Here is a 26,006-nt window from a genome sequence, read left to right on the forward strand (position 1 = left end):
AATTTATTTGAGTTGTCTTAGACGAGATTTTAAAAATGCCTTTGAATTAGAACAAACGGTGTCTTTGAGACAATATGTCAACTTGTCTTGTTGGTGGACGATACCGAGACAACTTGGATGAATCATCCTGATCTCAGATGAGATTTAAAACCATCCATGTTCAGAAAAGGTGCTTGGCCTCCTCCTTTAAAACCATTTGTAACATTTTGCTCCCAAGAAATAGACAAAGTAAACAATTATATTATGGATTTACAGACAGACAGACAAGAACGGATTTGTTGCAATCAAATTATCTTCTTTTCTGTTCCCATCATTAAATTATTGTACATTGGAAACTCTTTCTACTATTTCATTGACGTTAGTATTGGTTTCTCTACTAATCTCTTAATAGTACCTACAAAAAGTTCGATATCATGTGTCACCCCTTCATCTAATACACATGCAAGAAAAATGAAACTCGGAAATTAAAAAAATAAAATAAAATAATATATATATGTAAATGTTCGGCACCAAACATTTTGGCAAAACATTTTTCAAAACATGGGTTAGAAGTTTTGGAATGGGCTGATTTTTGGTGAGGAGATCATCCTCACCAAAAATCAGCCCATTCCAAAACTTCTAGCCCATGTTTACAAGTTGAAAAATCGTGGACCGTCCATTTTTTGTAAACAATTTTTGATGGGGTTAGAAGTTTTGGAATTGGCTGATTTTTGGTGATGATGATCTCCTACGGTAAGGAGATCATCCTCACCAAAAATCAGCCAATTCCAAAACTTCTAACCTATGTTTTGCCAAAATGTTTGGTGCCGAACATTTTCATATATATATATACGGGGGGCGTTCAATGGCCAACTTTTTGGCAAAACATTTTTCAAAACATGGGTTAGAGGTTTTGGAATGGGCTGATTTTTGGTGAGGATGATCTCTATGGTGAGGAGATCATCATCACCAAAAATCAGCATATTCCAAAACTTCTAACCCATGTTTACAAGCTGAAACATCGTGGACCGTCCATTTTTTGTAAACTGTTTTTGATGGGGTTAGAAGTTTTGGAATGGGCTGATTTTTGGTGAGAATGATCTCCTCACCGTAGAGATCATCCTCACCAAAAATCAGCCCATTCCAAAACCTCTAACCCATGTTTTGAAAATGTTTTGCCAAAAAGTTTGCTAAAAAGTTTGCCCTTGAACGCTACCCTATATATATATATATATATATATATATATATATAGGGTCCCGTTCAGCACCCTAAGCTTTACCACACACTTTAACAAACGTGTTTTGTCTTACATGGGTTAGAAGTTTTGGAATGGGCTGATTTTTGGTGAGGATGATCTCTATGGTGAGGAGATCATCCTCACCAAAAATCAGCTCATTCCAAAACTTCTAACCCTATCAAAAATGGTTTCCAAAAAATGGACGGTCCACGATTTTTCAACATGTAACATGGGGCTAAACATTTCGGAATGGGCTGATTTTTGGGGAGGATGATCTTCTAATCATAGAGATCATCCTCACCAAAAATCAGCCAATTCCAAAACTTCTAACCCATGTAGGACAAAAAACGTTTGTTAAAGTGTGTGGTAAAACTTAGGGTGCTGAACATTTCCCATATACATGGGGCTAAACATTTCGGAATGGGCTGATTTTTGGGGAGGATGATCTTCTAATCATAGAGATCATCCTCACCAAAAATCAGCCAATTCCAAAACTTCTAACCCATGTAGGAAAAAAAACGTTTGTTAAAGTGTGTGGTAAAACTTAGGGTGCTGAACATTTCCCATATATATATATATATATATATATATATTATAATAATAAAAAAGGAACACAGTTTTTTTTTTTTTTTTTTTAAATCAAATTTTGGTACTTTTAAGTGTTGAAATTTCTTTCAAAAAAAAATAGAGAGAGAGAAATGCTAAATGGACGTTGTTTTAAGTGCACGCCCTATGCTGTGTTAGCGCACAATGCAACAAATGTTTGACATGTGGCACAATGACATCAGCAATAGAGAGAACTTCTCTCTCTTGCCTATTGCCCAAATATTTATTTTTTTAGATTTCAAATCTTTTAAAAGGTCGTTGAGCCCACATTGATTATCACATTGACAATCTAACAATATAGCCTTTTAGATTTCAAGAAAATATTCATATTAAAAACATATTATTTTTTGAGCTTAATCCAAGATATTAAAAATGGACAACCACTGAGCACTCAAATTTAAAAATAAAATTCAACGGTGAAAAATAATTACTTTTTTAATTATTATTTTTTTTTATAAAAAGTTCATATACTTTATCTCTCCTGCCCATATTGAAAAAAATAAAATAAAAGCAAACTTTCTGATTTGATCACTTGGTGACATTCAAAAACTAGTTATAGAGGAAAAAAAATTATATGAACTTACAAAAAAAATATAGTTAATTTTCACCGTTGAATTTTTTTTTTTTTAAATTTGGGTGCATGATGGCTGTTCATTTTCAACACCTTAGATAAAGTTCAAAAAATAATATATTTTTTAATTTCTATTTTTAGAATATTAATATTTTCATGAAATCTAAAAGATTGTGATGTTGGATTGTCAATGTAATAATCAATGTGGGCCCAACGACTCTTTTTAAGATTTAAAATCTTAAAAAATAAATGTGGGTAGCGGGCAAGATAGAGAAACTCTTTATTGTTGATGTCATTGTGCCACATGTCAAATGTTTGTTAGGTTGTGCGCCAACACATCATAAGGCGTCAAGGGTGTGTGCCAAAAATAACGTCCATTTAGCATTTCGTTTATATATATATAAAACACCAAAACTTCAGCACTTAAAAGTATCATAACTAGAAAAAAAAATAATAATAATAATAATAATAATCATCACTTTAAGCACCAATTTGAGTTGGTTTTGATAATTAGAAAAAATGTGTTAATTTTTTATTTATAATAATCTTTTTGATAATTTCCCCTTTAAAACCATATTCAAAAATAAAATTGCTTTTGAATTTCATTATCTTTTTCCACAGCTTGTTCATCTTCTTCTATTGTCCGTCCCTCTCCCTCTTCATAGATTCTTCTATTCTAAGATTACTTCGTAGACCTTTTTATTGATGATTGATTGCACATAACGATCGCTTTCTTACGTCCAAGCACCTCTATAAAAGACATTGAGTGCATCTGCAGTGCAGGGAATGAACAAACCAAGAAATAAATTAAAAAAATCATCTTATATCCAAATCGGAATCCAAAAAAATCTGATATCCAAATTTGAATCCTATATCTGATTAATAATATTGGATTCAATAAGCAAATTACAATAGAATTCTTGGATTTGTCTTAAAACCCCAAAAACACAAAACCCTAGATTTTTGCCCTTAAAAATCAGTATCTTTAATAAGGAAAATAGGTTACGATGGAAAATGATTGGTTTTATAATTTTCAAGCTTGATATTCTATCAATTTCAACCTACAAACCACAATGCAAGAAATCAATCTTAAAAACGATCCATTAAAAAGTGTGGTAAGATGCATTTTGAAAGAAAAATCAAGGATTTATTTTGGTTAGAGATTGAAGAACAGAGAGCAATGTTGACACAACACTTAAACCAATCCACAATAGACAATTGTAAACCCACAAATTACAGGTTGGGCTTCTTCCATGCTAAAGAAAGTACACAAGAAGATGCATGTCTTGGTCCTTCCAAATTGGCCAATGTAAATAGTTGGAATTTCTATTCATTGGGCAACTAGGATCACACCACCTAATCCAATCTTTATAGACTTTCTCTATAAAAAAATTGGGTAAATGCTGAAGTATCATTGAAATTGACATTGTTTCACACATTGCTGATGTGGATGTGTGTACAGAACCATAGATGCTTTTCATCAAGAAATATGATATTGATGCTGTGCACACCAATGTGTGAAACAATGTCAAGTTCAATGTTATTCCAGCACGATTCTTTTTTTCATGGACAGATACAAGATCATACAACATAGAAACATCCCAAAGAAAAGTAGAGAAAAGTCTACACTCATCCAATCATGTAGTTCTCCCGACAATCCATAAATGGGTCCACCATCAGCATGATTTAGAACATGCATAAAAACAACCCGTCCAATCTGGAGAGACTAGATTTCACTATCTGTCATGATGATCAAAACACAGAAAGCATTTGATATTCCATCAGAGAAAACCTCAATTTCAAAACTCAGTTAATAAAAGTGCATACTTCTCAATGCTCAAAAACCTATGAAGACCTCATTGTTTACCAAAGTTAAAAAAAAAAAAGTACAGAGACTCTTCATCACCATCTTCTTCTTCTTCTTCATGTAAGAACAATCATGAATGCCTCTCCAAGACCACTGCAGCATTTCAGACTAAATTTCATTAGGTGATACAATAAAACCAAAATGAATTACAAATGTTATGACCCAAGAATGCCTTAAGTATTAGTTTTTCTTCTAATCTCTCACCTACAAATAATTCAATATCATGTCTCTTAGCCAACCTGAGAAATCTCTACACCTAATGAAGGCATGGAGATTATTGGGGTCAAACCAAGTGATAACGATTGAATGGTCGTGGAGCATTCCAGAGAAGATTAATATCTCAACTCTCCTTAGCATTTATCGGGCCTATTTTAAAACTATGGTAGGCAATATCTAGAATCTTCTAATTAGATATGATACATACAACCTAATTATGGCAAGGAAACAGAAATCTATGGACTCTTCCATATGGCTGCACCATGTTCTAGAGTTTTTTGGGCTTTCCTAGATTTCTGTAACCCCCCACCCAAAAAATAGCTACTATATATCAATTCTTTCCCTTGTGTGTGTGGTCGTTCAAATGAATACCAGTTATTGAATGGTTTGGATCATCCAATTTGGATTGATTTCAGAATAGGAAATCTTCCAAATGGAGGCCACAATTAAGACAACTTAGATTGAGAAGAACAATATACACCCATGAATGAGAGAAGTACGTAATACAAAAGGTATGTTAGCACAAGGACGATCCCAAGCGTCCCCTAAAGGAGGAGGTTGGTGACCGATGTAAAAGACACTGCCACAATCTCAGTCCTTTTTATCACACCACAAGAAAAAAGAATTTCTCCAACACACAGGGATGCCATATTCCTAATCCTTACCTCTTTTTATAGATTTCTCAAATAATAATAGTTCTTTAGGATAAGTAAAATATATTGATGGAAGGCAATTGAGATGACCAACCAATGATACAAAAGTAGGGCCAAAAAGCCAAACGACTAGCTAAGGTGATATACAAACACATCCACTCCCATCTTCTCATAAAAGTCCTAAAAAAAACACAGCAAAACAAAACTCCCTTGAACTCCTTAACGAGCTTACATAAAAATAAAAATAAAAGGAACTCATTATTGAAATTATAATCACTTACAACAACCACTCCTTGTATAACAATTTTTTTAAATAATTAACAAACAAGATTCAAACTAAAAGAAAATCCGAACCAATTTTTACTTCAACTTACAATACTCCTAATCAAATGCAACTTACTACTCCGAATAAAATTAAATTACCACTAACTCAAAAAATAAAACCATATGAAATGGTAAAAAAAAGGTTCTACTAACCACCATTCGAAATTTTAAGACAACCGCAGAAAAAAAGAAGAAGAAGGAGAGAGAGGATGGGAAAAGGAAAAGTCGGAGGTAGGCAGTAGGCACAATATAACACCATCCCAATGAATGTAGACCATCATTTCAAAGAGCATGGAGAACAACTCCAGGTGGACATTCCGACCTTTGAGCCAATTCCAATGAAGTTGTTGAAAGTACAGAAGTCTTTAGTAAAAACTAAAAAACAATCCAAAGGTATAATCCTCTGCATAATCAAGCAAGCAACCCATTAGAGACATCCATTTAACTCTTCTATAGAGTTCATTAATATCCGAACTCATTAGTTTACCCCCATCTATCTGAATGATCGGTCTCAATTCAGGAGGAAGAACTGGTAATAGGCACAAAACCATCCGTTCTGGTTCTACATTTGTTCGAATAAAATGCTTAGCTAATTCCATGCGTCTAACCAAAAAATCCTTTCTTCTTCCAATTTTTCTATCTTCCCATTCATTACCGGCGGTCCCTTCTTCCCCATTACTTCCTAAGTGACTATTAAAACATGTTACGGCCAGCCCATAGACCACAACAAGTGCCATATTGCACAAGAATGTGACCCATGCTTCACAACACCCACAATCTACGAATACCATCATCATAAGTAGAAAATAGAAAGACAACCAAACAAAGAACATACAAACTGCTGCCCTCATCAACTCCCACTAATGAACAAGTTGCATCCAAATTCTTTATTATACCACCAAACCACACAATATGCTTTCTACCATTAACAACACCAAGGATAATGATTGAATAGAATAACAGTCATTATCAGCCTCCTTGTATTCTATTTTCCTTCCTTTTCAATATATTATACTTTTTCAAAAAAAAAAGTAAGTATGAACAACCACTAGAAATAAAAAACACACAGCAACATACAACAAGTAAAATGTCACTGCCTTCTCAAAATCCATAAGAACGCAAAGAAAGATCCTTACAATGATAATGTAATCAAAATGCATCTCCCAAGACAACTAACATTGAAAATGTAACTCATGTTGAGGATGTCAAAATCTTAATGGATGAAAAATAACATAAAATAAGCATCTCTAGCATTGAAAACTGTGCGAGCAAACAGGAACAATGGGTGCTAAAAGTAAGTAGTAGGACAGCCAAGAGGAATTTAATAGGAACAGACAAATGTTGCACAAACCAAATCACTTCTTTCTGAAGCCCAGTCCAAATAGTTTGAAACCGATGATTTGGCCAGCAAGCTCATAATGATAAAACACATTATAAATTTCTCTAATATCAACTTGCTGATTGACAAAAAAAAAAGAAAAAGGGCAACCATTGCACAACACAATTTCCGCTAATCTGAAGAGGCTAACAATCATTGCGTTCCATTGTCCTTCATCATATATTTCTCCTTTATTATGATTAATATAATATAATATTTGAACCTTTATCGTGGAATGAGTGAAATCTCTTCCCAAACTAAATGGATTAGCAAATTGAAACCCACCCCACACTAGAGCTAGGGTTTTATGTTAGAGCAGGAGATCGAACCAAAATGAACTCGAAAGATCTTATTCCTTTATGTAACAGGAGGCTTCACAAAAATAAATTTTGCTAGGTTTTCCTCCCTGAAACAAACACACTCTACCCTTAATATGGATCAGGTTCTCTCCATTCTTGATCCAAAACTAAATCGACAAATTACTTATGATTGATGAATCATCAAGATATATACTAAAAACAAACAGCTAAAAATCAAGGAAGAGTAATGTAATCCAGAATCCAGAAAGAATAAAATGGTGGAAATTAATTAATGAATTAATAGGTGATTTTAGGGGGGAAATTTATGATTTACCTTATATACTGGTAAAAGTAAATTTGATTAGAGCTCGAGCTTGAGTTCTTCTTTTTCTTCGCAGAGATAGTGAAGAAGGTAAGGGGTGACTCGAACCACCGCAACCCATATTCCAAACATGGTCACATGCGTCCTCAGCTGCTTCAGAGCCGTCGCCTTGTCTGGCCTTCGCGGAATCGCTCCCAAAAACATCTCTCTCTCTCTCTCTCTCACACACACACACTATTCTCAGTTTCTCTCACAAAAATGGGAACAAAACCCTAGCGAAGTAAGCGAACGATTGTGGGTTTTGATTTGTGACTGATCTGATTTATGGATTGGGTTGGGCCTAATAATTCCAATAAGCATGATCCGGCCCAGTGTAGTATTGTACGATTAATGTACATATATATAAACTATTTTCATACATAAAAAAAATATGATTAATGTAAAATGAGATTATGGGATCATTCCATTTACAATATATATAATTTACGTTGAAATCAATTCACTCGGATAAGCCAAGTCAAGCCAGACTCAGTAGCTATTTATCAGATGTGGATATTGGAGTCTTAAAAGCATGACAGACAAATCATGATATGTTTGATCACCCAACATGACCCTTGTAAGTACTAGGAAGTATGTATAATTTCAATTAATGATGTTGTCTAACTTCTTTTATTTATTTTTATAATGAATAGTGCACCCACTTGGGAGAGCGCGCGCGCGCACACACACACACAAGATCACACTGATATTTGTTCGGATAAGTTGGATCGAGTTAGTATTAGATTATTTCGATCGGATGCATTGAATCAAATCAATATTTGATCGGGAATGATCAAGTGTATTAGTTTGTGATTGGTATTTGATCAAGGATGATTGAATCCTTCAGATCAAGTGGTGTCCGATCACACGATTAAATTCGTTAGATCGTGTTGATTCAACAAATAAGTATTGATGATAAAGTGCGATACACATACTTTTGATGAGAGTGCGATTTGGATCGTTATATTTAATATTAAATGCAATCCAATAACTATTAGATCAAAATACATTGGCTCGTGATTCTTGGTCAATAGACACAAAATTTACTATAAATAACCAACTAGAAATCAAATCGACTCATCGAAAAATCCTACAATTTCCTTATTTTAAGTTTAAGAACTTGACACCATCAAAATTTTTTTTCTTGAGTGTTTTAAGTTGAAATTTAATCGTATATAATCTAATTTAACATTTTCGAATGTAATTTCATTATATTTTGAAAGCAAAATATTCTTATACCTGATATGTATTTGGTTCAAATCGAAAAATGGATAACATTTATCTAAAAGAGATTGATCCTGATCGAGTCTTGAAGTTTCTTTCATTGAATTTCTCTCAATTTTTACATAAAATTTCAACACATTTTAATCAAGAACCTAGAAAATTACAACTCATAACCCTATAATCATATTATTTAATTTTCAAAATTATAAGAGTATTCTTCTTTTACCATATGATCTACAAAATTCTTTAATCAATATTTTAAATTACAAATAAACTCTTTCAACAGATGAGCGTTTGCACATACCACCTTTGAGTTACAATTACAAATAATGAGATTTTCATCGTCAAAATATTATCCCAAAAACTTGGACATTTCCCATAATGACCATTGAGTTATCTGTCAAAACAGCAAATGTATACAATTCTAGCGATCCCATGGAAACATGTGTTTCGCGTTAATAGTTCTCTCGCAAAGTCGCAAGCCTAGGGGAGCAAATTTGCTCCTGTGGTAGCGGATTGATTCTTTCGCCAAACGGACACATGTGAATACGTGGTCCGAAATCTAGAGGTCCAAATCTCGTTTTGACCGCTACGATATTTCGATTTCGGCACCCCTAAACGCAATTCACTTCTCCCCTGTGTACGGGGTTCATTGATATTTTGAAGACTTGACGATCTCTCTCTTGCTTCGCTTTCGAGCTAGAATTGCAGAACGAGAATGGCGAAATCGAGCGCGGACGACGAGGAGCTGAGGCGAGCTTGCGAGGCAGCCATCGAGGGCACTAAGCAGAAGATCGTCTTGTCGATCCGGGTAGCCAAGAGCCGTGGGATCTGGGGTAAATCCGGACGATTAGGCCGTGGACACATGGCCAAACCTAGGGTTCTCGCCATCTCCAGTACGTATCAGTAACAATCCCCTCTTCATGTGTTTTTTATTCTTCAATTCGATGATCTGGTCATAATTTCTCATGTTGTACAATATATCCACGTTTCTGATGCTTGATTTCATCGTCCCTCGCTTTCTCTTTGGATTAGATTTGAGATTTCAAGTGATCTGATCTCATCATCCGTATTCAAAGTTCCGGTTTTTGTCAAATTTGGAATTAAGAAACTTCATTACGAAAGGACCGAGAGAGAGACCTGAGGGTGGTTTCGAACAGTTTCTAAACCTTAATTTCTAATTACGAGAATGAAATGCTGCTATTAATGATATTTTTTATGATTAATTACGTTCCAAAGTTCCAAAGAGTGAAGATCACTACGAAGAGTTTTGCTAAGTTTGGATTTTGTCGATGTAAACTGTGAGTATAAGAGAAATTCACTAGAACCTAAAATTTGAAGGTTCAGTAAAAAGTAAGAAAATATTACGGTGTACTTGTCACCGCTCGCACTGCAACTTTTTTAGAAAGTTTCAAAGCCAATAGGAAGCTTTAATGGATCAATTCTGAAGTTAACAAATTGTCACAAATGGGTTCCAATCGAGGAGGAAATGAGAGTACCGAGGGTGATTGTTGATGTTGACCCTGTTAGTGGCAAATGAACATGAGGTGTAGTTTTATTAATTTTAGACAATCTAACCCCCTCTTTGTTTCTCAAAGTTGAGTTACACGGTGGTGCACCTTAGAAACATTCCATCGTGTTAGTTCCAAGAAGTGCTAGTTATATACTCCCAATGATTTCTGATATTTCTACCAAATCGCTTTACATATGTTCACAAGGTCATTTTTGCTTTCTAAATGCTAATTTTATACTTGCCTCCCCCCCTCTCTCCCTTTTTTGTAATGATCAATTGGTTATATGTGAGAATAACTAGTGAGGATGTTGGTCCACATTGTTGGACTGATTTTGTGTGGCATGAGCTATAACTGCTTGTTGTTTCTGCAGCCAAAGCAAAGGTTCAGAGGACTAAAGCCTTTCTTCGTGTCATGAAATATTCTTCTGGGGGTGTTCTTGAGGTAATTCTGTGGCTCTAAGCTTAGAATGAATGCAAAATATTTTATTAATTTTGGAATCTCTTACAGTTTCACTGAACCTTGTAACGACATGAACTTGCATGTAATTGAGTAAAAAACTTGCATTCCTCAAATTCAGTTTCTGTTTGTTACTTAGTGACAATTGAGTGTCTACTCTAATATCAGTATATTAGCCAAATATATGTCTGAGAAGCTAATAATCTTAAAAGGTTTTATTCAATATAATAAAATTGATCAGAAACAAAAAACAGAGATTAGGCTTTGAAACTACATAATCTATAGTGTACCTATTTAAGGTGATATTCTCGGGAATGGGATGTGATTGGAAACTTTTTGTGCATGTAGCCTGCAAAATTGTATAAGCTGAAGCATCTCTCAAAAGTGGAGGTTATTTCAAATGATCCCAGTGGCTGTACATTTATGCTGGTAATGTTCCGTATCCCTTGTGGGCTCATACCGTTTTTATCTGCCGAGTTCTGTTGGTGGTTTTATCTTTCTGTAGTTCTGGTAACACACCAGAGTATGGTTAACTTTCTATGGTTGTACAGAAATATTTTCAATTTGTATTCTCAAAAATTTTAGTTGTTCTTTGCCTCCTTTTATTCTTTACTGACTTTCATACAGGGATTTGATAACCTTAGAAACCAGAGTGTTGCCCCACCACAATGGACCATGCGCAACATTGATGATAGGTGACATTGATGACATTATTTCATTCATATGCTCTTTTTATGTTCCTATTTCTAATGCCAGTTTTCATTTCTACCATGTCAAAGTCATGATTATATTCATTTTCTGATGGTGAACTCAAAGCCTCAATGTCCTTAAGGACCAGTTTAGAGTCTGTTGTAGCCTTTTAGGCAACATTTTATGAGCTCATTATACCTGTTTGACCTTTTGTTTTCATATTTTTTTGCTTGTAGGAACCGCCTTCTACTTTGCATCTTAAACATTTGTAAAGAAATACTGGGCCGTCTTCCCAAAGTTGTCGGTATAGATATTGTGGAGATGGCTCTTTGGGCTAAGGTGCATATGATAATTTATCCTTTTTCTTGCCATTTTTGTATATTCTGTCTGTTCCGTGATTCTGACATCTCACACGTTTTATCTCAATTAAAAACTGTATTCTTTATCATATGAAGGAGGGTTTGTACTTCTCCTCACCCCTAGATTGGGTTTTATGCTGGTTTCAACTCGTCAGATTCAGATTAGTGAAACCCATTCAATTTCTCTTTTGAGGTGGCTGAATGCTGATAGAGTGCAATGGTCGTGTACCCTCTAGCCATGCTCCTGGATTATAATACCTTTCACTTGGATAGTGAAATAAACACCCACACCACGTTTATGTTTGCTTCTAACTTGTAAGGATACTATTGTTTTTCAGCTGGATTGCCTTTCCATTGAAATAAGAAATCATGATTACAACAATGTTGTTCGCTTCTGCAAACACCCACTGTTTTAAATGATGGGTTAATGTTTCTAATCATTCCATTTTGAGAATATTTTATTTTTCAAGTGTCAGTTCTTTTTCTTGTGGAATTTTCATGTATCTCATTTACACTACTATGCGTATACCTCTCTCTCTTAGTTTTTCTTCACACATCACTGTGTAATGTCGTTTGAACTTTATTCACATTTATGCGTTGAATGTGAACATTTTCCATCACATGAGCCTTTCTTCACATTGTATTCCTGTAGCAAATTGTCTTGTAACTATTGATTTGCATGAACTGTCTAGGAAAATACATCCACGGTCACTAATCAAGCAAATCCTCAAAATGGGCCTGTTGCATCTATTGTGACAGAGGATGACTTGAAAGTGACTGTTGAAAGAGATCTTGTCTCACAAGCTGAAGAAGAGGATATGGAGGCTCTTCTTGGAACGTATGTACTGTTTCATTTCATTTTTTTTATCTGTTTCTTCTCCGTGACTTTTTTTTTCTTGTGCTGTGTTTTTTTTGCTTCTTTTTCATATTTTGCGAAGGTGGAAGGGGGACAATAGCCCTATGATGTTTACTTATTTTATAATATATTCTAATGCTCATACGAGGCATCTCTTCAGCATTGCCTTATTCTTGTTTTTTTTCTTTTGATAAGCAGTGTTGTATTATTCTTGGATTTGGATCCATTTAGGCATTGTTCCGGGTGTAATCTGGAAACTGAAAATGCTGGTCGCTCCTAAGTGTTGGCTTGATGGTGAGCGACCAACTGGCTGGAAAATAACCCTCTTGCTTTAGAAACACCATTGAATGATCGAAAAAGATACATGTTGCTGACCTGGATGGTTAGGATAAGGCAATGTTAAAAGATGATGTTCAAAATGTTGGCTATTTTATCTTTGTATGCAAATAGCACAGATTATGTCTCTTAGGCATTGACCTTGGCGTTTATGATTTATAGCTTAGTTGTAGGAAGGTCCTATTACAAAGTGTCACTCTCGTTACTGTTTTTTTTTTCCTTTGCCTCTATTCATGACCTTTTGCTACCATGAATTCATTAATATCCATCCTGAGCGCCGCCAAGTATTTTCATGAGTAGATTATTTTTACTGTTTTCTGGAATCGTGCATCTTATTATAAATCTTTTTAGGATTCACTGATTCAGTGATATGTTAACCTTGGGTGTTGTATTTAACTAAAAAACACAATTTAGACTTTTGATAATAACATATTGAAAAAAGGTGATCACCTGCTACATATTCTAATAAGCACATGCTAGATCCCATATGTGTTGGTTTTTAGCTTGGGAAGCATTTAGAACTTCACTTTCTTACTATGGGTGTAGGGTTGTTCTTGTGTTGAAAGTTGTGTTTTCTGATGTATTGGATACCTTTCCAGCGCCCTTGTCTTCTGCTATCCATTGAATCCATCCTATAATTCAGCATTGATGGATTACACATATTAAATATACAGGTATGTCATGGGTATTGGTGAAGCCGAGGCTTTTTCTGAAAGGTTGAAGCGAGAACTTCTTGCTTTGGAAGCAGCAAATGTGCATGCCATTTTGGAAACTGAACCCATGATAGATGAGGTAATCCTGATAACTTATCAAGTAAGGAACAAGGTTGAGTTTAATGGATGGAAAGACTTGTGTTGCCATGAGTTTGGGCACTTTTGGAGCCCCTTCATGAATGCATGATAAGCTCTATGGTGCTTAATTATCATTGTCATTTTAAAAACCTGCTGTTTAATCATAATATGCTTGGGGTCTCAAAAATACTTATCTTCCTGGTAATGTTTTTCGCTGAATAATTGCACCAGTGTCTATGCCTCTTGTAGTGGGTGGTTTATATTTTTTTTTGGGCTATTTTTTATTTCAAGTCTTTAAAGATGAGATCTATAGTGTGTGTTGTAGATTCTTACCCAAGACTTGTATCATTTGATGATGCCATGTGAAATCAATATTTATTTAATTATTGTGAGTCATGCAGGTATTGCAGGGCCTAGAATCAGCAGCCATTTGCGTGGATGATATGGATGAGTGGCTTGGAATTTTTAATGTAAAGTTAAGACACATGAGAGAGGACATCGAATCGGTATGGCTGTTTTCATGCTTGGAATTTGAATAGGAAATACTCTATGAAAATATCCTTGGTGGAGATCTAGTGAAAACTACTTTTTAGAATTTTCCTGCACATTCAGATGCATTTATAATATTTTAATCCTAATATAGCGAGTCTATGAAAATGAGATTTATCTGTATGGATATGTATGCCCTATGTCTTATTGTCAACAACCATATCTTCGTCCCTATATCTTTGTTTGATACACATTTGTTTCATTGAGGAAGTTGACTGTATCAAAATTAAGATGTGTGTATCTCACTTCTTTACCTGTCATCTATATAGTAAATATAAGTACGCGCGTGTTGCTGTCTGTTATTGAAAACAATGTGCCATATATATTGACCCCATCAAACCCAATATGCCAACACATCTGTAAAATTCATTTTGTATGGCAAGAGAGGTCTTTTAAAGATACTTTACTTCATTTTAACTATAAAATACAGCAAGAAGGTACGTAAAAATGACATGTCAAAATTATAGAAATAATAGCTGAGAGCAAATTTTTTTAATAAGCTGAGTTTTTTTTTTTGAAGGCACGTGTTCAACTTTTGAGTACGTCATAGTGTCCGACACGGAAAATTCTTATAAATTTGAGTTCCATAATGTGTCCTATGATGTTTCTGATGTGTTTAACGGCTGATCTTTGTTATGTTTGTAAATGATTGTTGGAAACTCCATGTCATGGCTGTTGAGTGTGTATTCCACCACTCTTGAGTGTGTCATACCCCTCTTAAGGTCCGTGACCCTCTTATATTCATAGTTCTCCCCCTCTCCAACAGATCAGTCTTTTGGAGTAGGTGGTTAATATTGCATCAGAGAGTTAGGTTCGTATAGGTCACGGGTTCGATTCTTTCCACTCTTATGGGGGAGGGGGGTGTTGGGTGTATAGTTTCCTCCACTCTCAGGTGTGTCGTACCCCTCTCTCCCCCCTCTTCAGCAGATCGGTCTTTTGGAGTAGTTAGTTCACTTGGTTGGTTAACAGTGCATTGTTGTAATTTTATCAATGGATTGAATGAGTCAGGTTAACAATAGTTATGTCATAGCTAATGAGTTGGTATGCTGTTTCATCATCATCATCGAAGTTGTTTCATTCCTATAATAGGGCTAGGAAAAGTTATATCATCCTCATCTTTTGTAATAATCATCGTCATCATTCTTTTTTGTTGGTATAAGGTTAGCAAATGAAGTTGGGTGCAAGATGGTTTGAACCTAGGTTGTGGGAACATCACCCCACACGTCTTACCACTTATCTAAGTTGGCACTTCTCATCATCATTACCATTGAAGCCTTATTCCAAAACTTTGTTTCCTGGTGTCACAAAGGAACATACTTAATAAAAAAATAATAGCATTTGTTAATTCTCTAATCATAAGCTGTGTTCCTTGCCACTGATGAGTTCCTACCTGAATTGCCATTCCATTCTTTTAAAATCCTTTTCAAAAATGTCCATTTTGGTTTGTCACTGCTGGACTTTCCATATTTTCATAGTTATGTGCTTCGTGTTAGCCAGCTTGTATTTTTCCCTTCCAGTTTAAATGTGGGACAGTATCGGTAGGCTTCAAATCATGCCATCACTTATACTGTATATTACTTGTGCTTTTTCGCTCCTATGCACAGATTGAAACGCGTAATAATAAGTTGGAGATGCAGTCTGTAAATAATAAAGCACTCATTGAGGAGCTTGATAGACTTCTTGAACGTTTACGCGTCCCTTCTGAGGTATGTTCCACATCACATGATATTACATCACTTTCATATCAATAGTTCATGATCGGTTTGAGTTCAATCCACTTCTTCAAGTTTACCTTATAATGGCGGCCTCTTTAATGCAGTATGCAGCATGCCTTACAGGAGGTTCATTTGATGAGGCACGCATGCTTCAAAATGTTGAAGCATGTGAATGGTTGACCGGGGCTTTACGTGGTCTAGAAGTGCCAAATTTGGACTCTTCCTACACAAACATGCGAGCTGTATGTCCTCAGCCCATTCCATATTCTTTTTCAGTTAATGTTTCCTCAAAATTACTTTTCAGCAGTGAAAATGGAAATGAATGACACCAATTTTGTGTACAACACGATTCCAGATATGTAGGCATGAGGATGCTCTCATGAATCAATAAATTAGTGTTGATAAAGCTGTGTTACATATATGTAAAAAAATGGAGAATACAAATAGAATCAACAATGTTCAGGTCATGTCCAATTGTACTCACTGATGTTACTGGTTGGCTTACTTTAAGATCTTCAACATACTATCTTAAGCCCATGTCTGGTTCATATTCCAAGTAACACTCTTGTAAATGGTAGTTAGCTCCTTTATCCCATAATTTCTTTTGGAAGGAAGGTGACACAGAATTATGCTCTACCATGGTTGAGTTTAGGGTAGGGAGAAGGAAGAAGGAACTCCAAATCTAGGGTCAATCAGAAACTCTAGCATCCGATCCAATGAGACCCCATATGGTGTTCATTTTTACAAGTTACGATAAGCATTCATTGGATAGAATGCAAGTAACACTCATATTTATGAATATGCATTGTTGTACTTCCAAAAATGCATATGCTGGTTTAAATTGCAAGTAAAACTCTAGTAAATGGTAGTTAGCTTCTTTATCCCATGGTTTCTTTGGGGAGGAAGGCAACAGAGAATTTTTTTATTTATTTTTGATCGGTAGGCAACACAGAATTTTGCTCAACCATGGTTGAGTTTAGGGTAGTAGAGAGAAGGAAGGAGCAATTTCGCCTCTAGGGCTAAGCGAAAACTCTAGCATAAAAAACAATTCCTTGCAGAAGTTGTTGCACTGTGCAAGTTATGAATAGCATTGGATAGAATGCCGCAACAAGCTATATGTTTTTGCGCTTGGGTTGTGCTATTGGTCCAGTCAAGGGATTTATGATAGTGGAAAGAGGAAATTACAGCCAATCAATTGTTGGGTAGTGTTATTGGGTCGCGTGTGTGTCGGGGGGGGGGGGGGGGGGGGGGGCATAGTGACAAATTCAGGCTTTGGGAAGAATTCGGCTAGGGAAAAAAACCAATCAAGTGTGGAAAAAATGGAAAATTTAAAAATAAAATATATTATTAATTATGAAAAGTATAAAATGAATATTTCATATATTAAACAAAATTACAAAACCATAATATTGTTCAGCGTAAAACTCCATGATTAATTTGTGAATTTCTTGTTTTTTTTTAAATATATGGGACTTTTTTAAAACTTTGTGAATTATTCGGGATTAATCCCTGATTGAAATAATTTGCAATTAATCGGCACTTTTTCAAAAAGTTGGTGATTTTGTTACTATGGTTGATTGGGGCGTGGGGGGTCACTTTGCAGGTCTAAATAAATTTGCATCACATAATTCCTTGCATAATAACCTTAATGCTATCATATTAATGCTTCAAACAAAAGGTAGTAAATTTTGATGCAGGATTATGAGATCGAGAAGTTCACAAGTAATTGTTTTCATGCTGGTGAACTATTATTAGCTTCAATTTTTTTGATGTGTTCATTGTAAGGTGATGGAATGAGATATCTTGTAAAACATGCACAGTTCTTACTGCTGGCCACTGGGAGTTTCTCTGGAACCCTACTACACTTGTTGCCTATTGTTATTGTGAACACATTACTGAGATATTATCTATCATCATCTATGAAAAGTGAAATTCATACAGGCTAAGGAGAAGCGGGCAGAACTTGAAAAATTAAAAGCCACATTTGTTCGGAGAGCATCTGAGTTCTTGAGAAGCTACTTCTCTAGTTTGGTGGATTTTATGATAAGTGACAAGAGCTATTTTTCCCAGGTTGAACCTTAGCTTTATGTTGTACCAGCATTCCTGACAAAGTTACAAAAGTCATGTTGATAAATGAAATTTTGACATTTTCCTGTCTGCTTGGATGCATGCAGCGAGGGCAGTTGAAGAGGCCTGACCATGCTGATCTTCGGTACAAATGCAGGACCTATGCACGTCTTCTGCAACACTTGAAGGTCTCAACTTGGATGCAAAACTGTACTTCCCTTCAAAAGTTGTGATACCATTGATTTTCTCTCTTATAATTCTTCATTTTCTTTACACTAATTTCAGAATCTTGATAAGAATTGCTTGGGCCCATTGAGGAAAGCTTATTGTCATTCCCTTAATTTGTTGCTTCGTCGAGAGGTCAGGGGACACTATACCTTCTACTCAATCACCTTGGATGTTGTATCTGTATGCTATTTAAGTAGACTTTATTACATCAAACATTTTCATTCTGTTCCAATTAAGTCATACTACCATTTCCCGTGCCAGGCTGTCTCAACTTCAGAAGTTGATGTATCCTCTGTTGTAGACTTATGTCCTGTTACTGGTGATGGTGGATTTTACTTCTATTGTTTGCTCTTATGTTTAATAATAGATATGTTTAAACTTGCTACAGTGTGCACCAAACGTCACAAATTCTGTAAATATGTATTAATAGTAAGATATCTGATGGTTTGGGAAATGTTGAACCTATAGAGTAAGGCATTGTGATAGTTTTGATTATTTATAGGCCCGTGAGTTTGCGAATGAGCTCCGTGCTAGTACAAAAGCATCAAGAAATCCCACAGTCTGGCTTGAAGCCTCCACAGGTTCCAGTCAAGCAGTGAGCAATGCAGACACTTCCACAGTTTCTGAGGCATATGCAAAGATGCTTACAATTTTTATCCCGCTCCTTGTGGACGAGGTTAGATTGTCGTATTTTTCCTCATAAATTTATGATTATACCTCTTATTATATTTGAACCTTCAACTGCTCTTCTATCACTTAAATTTCAGAGCTCGTTTTTTGCACACTTCATGTGCTTTGAAGTTCCTGCGCTTGTTCCGCCTGGAGGTCCAGCCAATGGTAGTAAAAGTGGACCCAATGACGACAGTATTGATGATGATTTGGGGATTATGGACATTGATGAAAATGATGGCAGTACTAGTAATCTTCTTCCATACTTTGATTTAACTCAACTCAGTGAAAGTTATTTTTATTGTCTACACTTATGTTTTAGCAAATGAATTTCTCATGAAAATCGCTAAAATATTTCATTTGCAGGTAATGGTTCTATAGAGCTAGGAACATTGAATGACTCGCTTCAAGACTTGCTGGACGGAATCCAAGTAAATTTTCACTCTTTCCTTTTCAGTAATTTTTCCTTCCTGATAAAAAATCCAAGTAACTTTGCCTGATACGATGTTTATGTGTATGTGCATAGACTCATTTACTGGAATTTGCAGTTGATGTTTGTTGGGATGACACGACCCTTGAAGTTTTGAATCCACCTGATTAAGATTACTTCATTAAGAAGTGTATTATGAAAATCAAAATTTCTAATTCAGACGGTTTTCTTTGATCCAAACCTGCAGCCTCAGCTTTCTGATGATATAAAGTGTCCATTGCATACTGCTGATTTACTTTAACTGAGAATTTAATAAATTATGGTTCAAAGTTATGTTTGGTTCCAGAATGTTTCGGAGGAATATTTTTGTTTCACTTGAGGCAGGAATGAAAAATTAATTGTTTGGGGATGTTTCGGATTGTCTTGAAATATTTTGGTGGTGACTGTCTCAACTTTTCTCCTGACCGAAACATTGCCTCAAAACAAGATTTCAAACCTGGATTATAATGACTGTCCATTGCTCCCTTCATGAGCTTCTATTTATAGGCACCCTTTGTTTGATAAACTTCGGAATTACTGGAAAAATGAAGTGCTTACCAATAGATAATCAGTTATCTACATTAAGACCAAATTTCTGGACGAATTTTTTAATGAAATATGCTTCCATGCACATGCATGCACCCTGCATGCTGCGACACATGAATGAATTCTTGGAACAGATTTTCTATTTGTTAAATCGTGCTTGAGTATTTTTCTGGTTCTGAACTGCCACGTTCACTTCTGATTGTCATGATGTGTTGTGGTTGCATTTTTTGAATGCTTTCACTTGCCAACCTTGTTAAATGTTCTTCTTGTTGCGTAGCAGTAAGCACTATTGGTGGTTTAATAAAGTATGATCTCCTGGGTATGTTCAAAACTCTTAATTAGCCAAACTTGTTATCTTTCTATGAATTTGTAGGAGGATTTCTATGCTGTGGTAGATTGGGCATACAAGATTGATCCTTTGCGTTGCATATCAATGCATGGGATTACTGAGCGCTATATTTCTGGTCAGAAAGCCGATGCAGCAGGATTTGTGCGCCTCTTGCTTGATGACCTGGAATCAAGAATTTCCATGCAGTTCAGTCGAGTAAGCTTTGCTCTTCATGCTGAAGCATTTTATGATCTCCTTTTGCATTCTTGAGACACTGACCTACTCCCATGTAACATATAATATGTGTTGCAGTTTGTTGATGAAGCTTGTCACCAAATTGAGCGAAATGAACGCAATGTTCGGCAGATGGGTGTTCTATCTTACATCCCAAGGTAAACTGGATGTAATGGGGTTCTGTTTTAAGATTCAATCTTGCATCTCCATGTTCAAGTTGGGAGTTCTATTTGGTATGATTCTGGTGATGGGTACAATTGTACATTGTACTTTGATTTATTCTACTACAAAGCATTGCGGGATTAAGTTCCTTAAATTCATCCTTCCTTTTAGTGTGGATGGCCTTTTTATGTACTCCAAATGTGTAAGAAATTTACAATTTCAGATTGGTGAAGTAAATGACCACACTTATGATCCAACCAATTTCTAGAGAATCATTAAATATTTTTTCGAGAGCAATTCATACTTCCTGAACACAGAATGATATTAGGATAACTTGAACATGTTGATGTTGACACACTCTGGTGCCATCATGCATTATCCCAACAATTGGGTGTTAGAACATTCAATTCTATCAAGAGGTTTTTTAGTTTCGGGTAAGTGAAAAAGATTTCGTTAAAGCAAGAACGATTTTAAAATGAAAAAAAAAAAATCGTAGAAGGCTCCAAAGGATTTTATCTCTAGCATCAAGAGCATATCCTAATACCACTTCAAAGTGGTATTATTTATTTTTGTGTGATAGGTAAGCATTTCCTGAAACCACTAGGGCATTTCATTTCTTTCCTTCCATGTATTACTTATAATCTAGTTTTATTTATATTCAACTTATATCCTATCTTATATCTAATGTGGTTTTGATCCCTTACGCATAGATTTGCGATCCTTGCAACACGTATGGAGCAGTATTTAACTTATATCCTATCTTATATCTAATGTGGTTTTGATCCCTTACGCATAAATTTGCGACGCTTGCAACACGTATGGAGCATTATTTAACTTATATCCTATCTTATATCTAATGTGGTTTTTATCCCTTACGCATAGATTTGCGACCCTTGCTACACGTATGGAGCAGTACATCCAAGGACAGTCTAGGGATTTGGTTGATCAGGCATATACAAAATTTGTAAGTATAATGATCTATCATGAGTCATATGTGTTATTCTTTGTTCTTTTCTTTTTAACTTTTATACTACTTAGTATTTGTAAGATTCCTGATTATTTCCTCTATAGTTTCAACTTTCTCTTATTGAGTTTGTAAATCCACCCTAACGCCTCACTAGAGAATGTGATGGTTGGACTCTAGCATCATTTACTGTGAAAATAAGAAACTAGAGTTTTGAACAGGAATACGGTGATTGTTTCAACCAACAAACTTCTGCAGAACATCAAATAATTATTCTAATGAAAAGCACAATTTCTTATACTTTTTAAGTGTGATAAGCATCGGACAAAGAAGAAATACAATTAATTAAGGAATTGGAAGATAATTTCCCTAGTTTTACAATTGATTCTTGCTTCCATGTTTAACATGTTAAGGATATGTTTCTTTTATTTTATTTGAATTGAAAATATGAGGTACACGTGTTTCCTGTTCTGTAATTGCGATGTTTGATACTTTGAGATTCAGGCTGATGAAAATATGGAGGCTGTTTTTTGAACAGGTTAGCATAATGTTTGTAACTTTGGAGAAAATCGCACAAGCTGACCCAAAGTACGCTGATATTGTGCTTTTAGAGAACTATGCAGCCTTCCAGAACAGGTATTTCAATCCTCATTTTCTTTTATGAATTGTTGAGACCTGAGGTTGACCCTCAAATTGATCTGAAGAGTGACCCATTATTTCTAAATTGGAATCCTGTCCATGTTAAGCATGCTGATTTGAAGTGATTGCTTGCAGCCTCTATGAACTAGCCAATGTTGTGCCCACCCTAGCAAAGTTCTATCACCAGGCAAGTGAATCTTACGAACAAGCTTGCACGCGTCATATCAATATGATTATATACTATGTAAGCATTTCCTCACCCTTTTCCTTTTTTTTCTTTCGTTTTCTGGAATTATTAATTATGAATTGTGTTAAAAGTTGAAATTCCAGTGGTTAGCTGTCTACACTTCAAACTTGAATGTTATGTTCTGAAGGTGTTCTTTGTTAATTTTTTTATTTGCAGCAATTCGAAAGACTCTTCCAGTTTGCTCGAAAAATTGAGGATTTGATGTACACTATCACGCCAGAGGAGGTTAGTGAATCATAATTCCACATGGTTTGTATTTCTTTTTGGGACACTTTTTTATTGAACTACAGTACTTTTGTTTCTAAACAACTTTTTTGTGAATATTCTCGGTACTACGAGGAAATCAACCATCATTCATGTCCGTATTGGCCGTGTTTTCACGTTGAGTCTAACTGTAATCCCCTCCAATTTGCCTTAAATGTTCATAGAACCTTGCATGTGCTTACATACAAACACAACCAAATGGTCAGGCACACATGCAAAATCATCAAGAGAAGATTAGTTGGGGAATTTGGAACTTTTGTGTTTGGTGATGAACCAGTAAGGATGTGATCAATATTACTCATTGCTCCCATTAACTTTATATTAGCATCTGGGCTACTCAACTTAAGCGTGGCTATTCCTTGAACTCGATAATGGTCCACATGGAAGTGGGGTTGCAACTGGGTTGGGTTGGGTTGGGGGGCCAATCTGAGCTTCATGATAACTCATGCTCAGGCTTCAGAGGATCAACCCAAGCCAACCCAAACTAAAACTCTGGTTGATGAGGGTAGTGAGAGGGGAAAAAAGTGTTTTTGGGTTGTCCCCTTGGCTTGACTTGTGGATCTTGATTTCCTTCTCAGTGAGGACAAAAGACTAAATTTTTATGTGTGAAGTTTAAGAAGGATAACTTTTCACCAGGACATGCATATTTGGGGATATCTGTTACTTTGGGCTTTAAAAATGGACTTGTAAATCTGCAGCAGGATTGGTGACTATACAATATCTCAAGTTTTCAGTAATTGAGTATTTCTTTAATAATTTTCAGATCCCTTTCCAGCTCGGACTATCAAAAATGGATCTTCGGAAGATGTTGAAATCCAGTTTATCTGGGGTAAGTCATAGTATATCTCCTCAAAAGGACCTTTTGTGCATGTCACTAACATGCTTTGGTTAAATTTGTTGGCTTCCCTGGACAGGTGGATAAGTCTATCAGTTCAATGTATAGAAAGCTACAGAAGAATTTGACTTCAGAGGAGTTGCTGCCTTCTTTATGGGATAAATGCAAGGTAAGTGCAGTCTTCTTTTTACCATCATTTTTAGGGTCTCGGGGTTTAGTAATTGAGTGATCCATTAGTATGTTCTCTGGCAGCCAATATTAACTAGAAGGCAAAAGCAATGTAAAATCCTCTACTTCAAAAACTAGAAATAGATGAGTAAAACAATATTTCCTACTGTGAATCCCGAAATATTATCTACACCATATCCCAACCATTTGGGTTGACAACATGAATCCAATTTCACTGTTGGAACTTTAGCTAGAGCTACACTACTTTCAAAGCACACATCTTCATATCATTTCTTACTTCTAAAATCCACTTTCTTCTCTTCTCCCTTTAGAATCCTGAACTTGCACCATTTCTAGACTCCGCTCATTTCTGTATTTTTTTTCATAGTTTCTCTCTATTTCATTAGCTGTAAGGAAACCTCAATTCATAATGCAGTGCCGCTTTATGAATCTTGTAAAACAGTTAGTTTCATGACCCAAGTACATTTAGTGACATACATAATATGTCTGCTTGTCTTTGTTCTTATCCTTGAACAGTTGAAATCATATCAACTCGCGATCCCATTCCTTCACCTTACATGGGGAAACCATTTCCCATTGAGAGTTGTGGTTCTGTGTCGATACTTTGCGGGAAAGGGTTATCAGTTTACAAATTTCAATTGCTCGGATTGCAGTTTTGAAAAGAAAACATGACCATCAGTGAATAAACATTAAAAAAACTAACCCTTTTAACCAAAAAAACTGCGGTTGGGTAATTCTTCTTTTGATGAAATAACTTCAGAAAACTCTAAATGGACCACATAACCATATCTAGTTTCCTCTGTACTTCTGGAGGATCCAAGTCATTTCAGACATTCTGTTCCTTCATACTTCTGTAGGATCTAAGTCATGTCAGACATATTTTGTTATTATCAGTCTAGTAGTGCATTAAAAGTCTCTGGTTGTTTCTTTAAAGAAACAAAGAAAAAAAAGAAGAAAGAAAAAAAAGGAAAAAAGAAAAGAAAAGGAAAGAAACTGCCTTGGTTTCAGGGGAAGAAGAATTTTGTTTCCGATTTTATCATTTCTTTGTTAGACCTTATCTTCTTTCTGTATAAGTTATGTCCAGATTTTAATGTTATATTCATTAGGTCTTATCTTCCTCGAGGGTTTCTTGTTTAGATGGCACACCACCCCCCTCCCCTCCCTTTTTTTTCCTAGGTAAGCGAGATTAGTGGTCAGTTATTAGTATGTGAAGTCGGGTTTTGAACCCAGGTTGTGATATCAACACTCACGGACTTTTAACCCATTTGGCAAGCTGGCACCTTCTGTTTAGATGGTACCATGTGTGTTGTTATGACTTTGATTGTTGTTTATAATTTGTTTAAGGTTGCCTGTTCTGTATATCTTTTCTCGTTTGGTTGGTCTTCTTGATCCCTGTCTTTTTTTTTTGAAGGGTTGTCTGTTCTTTGCTTCCATGCTTCAATAAAATTTATACTTATAAAAAAAATGGAAATATTTTTGAGGATTAATTTTTTGTATTTTTCATGAGTGATTCTCGTGGATAAGCTGAGAATATATGCATAGCTTAAAGTTCTATATTTCCTTGGTAAATCGGCCAATTATTTTCGACCGTGTAGTCTGCCTTTTACAAGTTGAACACACAGGTTACACCTTGTTTGTGTCTGAACATGAGTTACGGGGCTTGATTTTGTGATAAGCTAACAAAGTGTCTTACTTTGTCAGAAGGAGTTTTTGGACAAGTATGAAAGCTTTGCACAATTGGTGGCCAAGATTTACCCCAACGAGACCATCCCATCTGTAACAGAAATGAAAGAGCTGCTTATTTCCATGTAGAAGGAGAAAGTGTCTGTTTTCCAGATTATGTACAGTCAGTCCTAAATTACCCCTTTTTCGTAAAGGGGTGATGTAGTGTCTACATTTTCCTTTTGTAATTCAATTTATTCTTATTACACTGAATCGATCAATCATGTTCCAGGTTTCTTTTTTTCGGCCACCTTGAAGAATTTAATGAGGACTTATGTTTGTTATCATTTTTTGATTGAGCTAAATTATTTGTTTGTGGCCTCTTTAAAATTTGAATTTATGTCCGGGTATGTGACTGCTTGATTTGGATGCTCTGTTATTTTTGACCCTTTAGAATGGTTTCTATATCTATATCGTGTTGATGCACTTTGCCTTATGTGCACCATACATAGGATTTGATA

The 26,006-nt window shown here is 35.5% G+C and overlaps 2 protein-coding genes across 2 annotated transcripts; one reads left to right on the forward strand and one right to left on the reverse strand.

Moving 5' to 3' along the window:
• Positions 1 to 4,140: 4,140 nt before the first annotated feature.
• On the reverse strand, positions 4,141 to 7,746 carry TOM6 (translocase of the outer mitochondrial membrane 6). The gene is made up of 2 exons (XM_086424568.1): positions 7,466 to 7,746; positions 4,141 to 4,354 (listed from the first exon to the last, which is right to left on the reverse strand). Exon 1 carries the CDS (start codon positions 7,655 to 7,657, stop codon positions 7,493 to 7,495), a length of 165 nt encoding a protein of 54 aa, XP_086280694.1. The 5' UTR covers positions 7,658 to 7,746; the 3' UTR covers positions 4,141 to 4,354; positions 7,466 to 7,492.
• Positions 7,747 to 9,310: 1,564 nt separating this feature from the next.
• LOC147409005 (exocyst complex component SEC3A) lies at positions 9,311 to 25,895 on the forward strand. The gene is made up of 25 exons (XM_086424574.1): positions 9,311 to 9,612; positions 10,601 to 10,671; positions 11,035 to 11,115; positions 11,314 to 11,381; positions 11,613 to 11,715; positions 12,428 to 12,573; positions 13,602 to 13,719; positions 14,120 to 14,224; positions 15,872 to 15,973; positions 16,087 to 16,224; positions 17,924 to 18,052; positions 18,157 to 18,237; positions 18,335 to 18,409; positions 18,780 to 18,953; positions 19,045 to 19,195; positions 19,313 to 19,377; positions 20,335 to 20,505; positions 20,602 to 20,681; positions 21,568 to 21,649; positions 22,188 to 22,285; positions 22,424 to 22,532; positions 22,692 to 22,760; positions 23,563 to 23,628; positions 23,714 to 23,803; positions 25,525 to 25,895. Exons 1-25 carry the CDS (start codon positions 9,435 to 9,437, stop codon positions 25,633 to 25,635), a joined length of 2,661 nt encoding a protein of 886 aa, XP_086280700.1. The 5' UTR covers positions 9,311 to 9,434; the 3' UTR covers positions 25,636 to 25,895.
• The last annotated feature ends 111 nt before the right edge of the window (positions 25,896 to 26,006 follow it).

The sequence above is a fragment of the Akebia trifoliata genome, chromosome 2, assembly GCF_017979445.1.
Source record: "Akebia trifoliata isolate Shusen 1 chromosome 2, ASM1797944v1, whole genome shotgun sequence".
NCBI classification, from domain to species: domain Eukaryota; kingdom Viridiplantae; phylum Streptophyta; class Magnoliopsida; order Ranunculales; family Lardizabalaceae; genus Akebia; species Akebia trifoliata.